The sequence below is a fragment of the Phragmites australis genome, chromosome 4, assembly GCF_958298935.1.
Source record: "Phragmites australis chromosome 4, lpPhrAust1.1, whole genome shotgun sequence".
Taxonomy (NCBI): Eukaryota; Viridiplantae; Streptophyta; class Magnoliopsida; order Poales; family Poaceae; genus Phragmites; species Phragmites australis.
In genome coordinates, this window is record NC_084924.1 from 22376814 (window position 1) to 22378465 (window position 1652).

General features: G+C 58.1%; 1 protein-coding gene across 1 annotated transcript; it reads right to left on the reverse strand.

Annotated features, from left to right (window-relative positions):
• Positions 1–311: 311 nt before the first annotated feature.
• On the reverse strand, positions 312–1226 carry LOC133914672 (uncharacterized). Its single transcript, XM_062357727.1, has one exon. It carries the CDS (start codon positions 1224–1226, stop codon positions 312–314), a length of 915 nt encoding a protein of 304 aa, XP_062213711.1.
• Between the last annotated feature and the right edge of the window lie 426 nt (positions 1227–1652).

Sequence of the window (1652 nt, forward strand, 5' to 3'; positions counted from 1 at the left end):
AATACTATCTAGGTGTGATCTCATGTTCTAATTTAATTGATGAAATGTTGATTAGATCAGTTATGGTACAAATCTTTGAAGATTTGAGGCCACCTGATAATAGTGATCTGAGAGCCACTTCAATAAAGCATTTAGTTCAGTTCAGATTCAGATACATATTCATTATGTTCTGTTATTTCCTTATGACAGTCATTGTTACTATATTCATGTATTTATTATGTGATTCCTTCTGCTCATATTATATGTCTTCTGGAATATGTATATATATGCTCCTTATATCGCAAATATTACAACACATAGAACTCCAGTTGTTACGGGAGGCAGTAGATGATGGAGGCCCTGGTGGAGTCAAACCTCCAGATGAAATGGTAGTCGCCGGAGCTGCCGGTCAGGCGCTCGACGGCGCACGGCACGGTAAGGGAAGTGATTGCCTCGTCGAGTTCCCACGAGATCCTCGCAGTGCACGGGAAGGCGCCTCCAGCGTTTGGCAGTCGCGAAGCGGGGCTGAACGTCTGCACGTTCAGCACCACCTCGCCGTTGATCCGCCTCGACGCGCCGGCACCCGGCAGGGAGTCCAGCCACGGGCACACCGGCTGCCCCACCATCGCCTTGTACGCGTCGTTTGCCAGGTGGACGCGGTTGTATCGGCCCGACACCACAGCAGGGAGAGCATCGGCGAGCTCCAGCTCGGCCTCCACTTCCCTCACTGTCTTCTTGGACAGGGCAACCGCCGCCACTGAGTTGGCGCCCGCGACGTTGCTGGAGTCGATGCAGATGGTGGTGCGCAGTGGGCGCGCCGGACGGGGCGCGATGACCTTGGGCACCTGCAGCTCCGAGAGCAGGTCGCGCTTCAGCGGGAACAACCGCCTTGTGTTTGACGACGGCACCCACGGCGAAGCGCGAGACCTCGCAAGCGACAGTCTTAGGAGATCTTCATCACTTCGTGGAAGAAGAAGACCTTCGGGCAGGCACCGTCCCCTCGTCAACGTGGCCGCCGCACCGGTGCCGGCTGCCCGCCAGACAGGAGCTGGAGGGTAAGACAGCGCGGTCCTCTGCCATTTCGGCGCCGGTGGGGGCACGGGATCCTGCCAGCCGCGCTTGCGCGCCCGGCACAGCACGCTGTTCGCCGTGGCGCCGAGCGGCGCCAGCATTGGCTTGGGTGCTATGGGCCGGAACCGCGCCATGATCTCGCTGGTCGTTGCGGCCTTCTCCATGCGTTGCGCCATGAACGCCCGTGCCGCAATCGCGTGCGAGCTCCAGATGCGCCTCTTGGTCGGTGCAGGTGCGGACCGTTTGGGCGTGGGCGCCGGGGGGTTAAAAAGAGGCGTCGGCCATTGTGGGCGGCCACCCCGCGGTTACGTGGAGACGGCGAAAACACGTAGGCGACCACGCATGCTTTGCTTCTCTTGCCACCTATAGCTACCTCATGCTTGCTTGGGAGTGTGAAAGTAAAGTACGCGCGCTGCCGTTTCGGCTCCATCTGTTCTATCGATTGGCGACGCATGCATCTGTCGAGCCATTAGTCGATGGACAAGTAGTATTTACTTGCACGGACGAAGCGGTTTGTGGATCGATGCATGGCTCGTGCATGACGCATGCCGAGGCTGCCGCGGACGCGAGCACGCGATGACGATGAGCTCAGTCGCCACTGT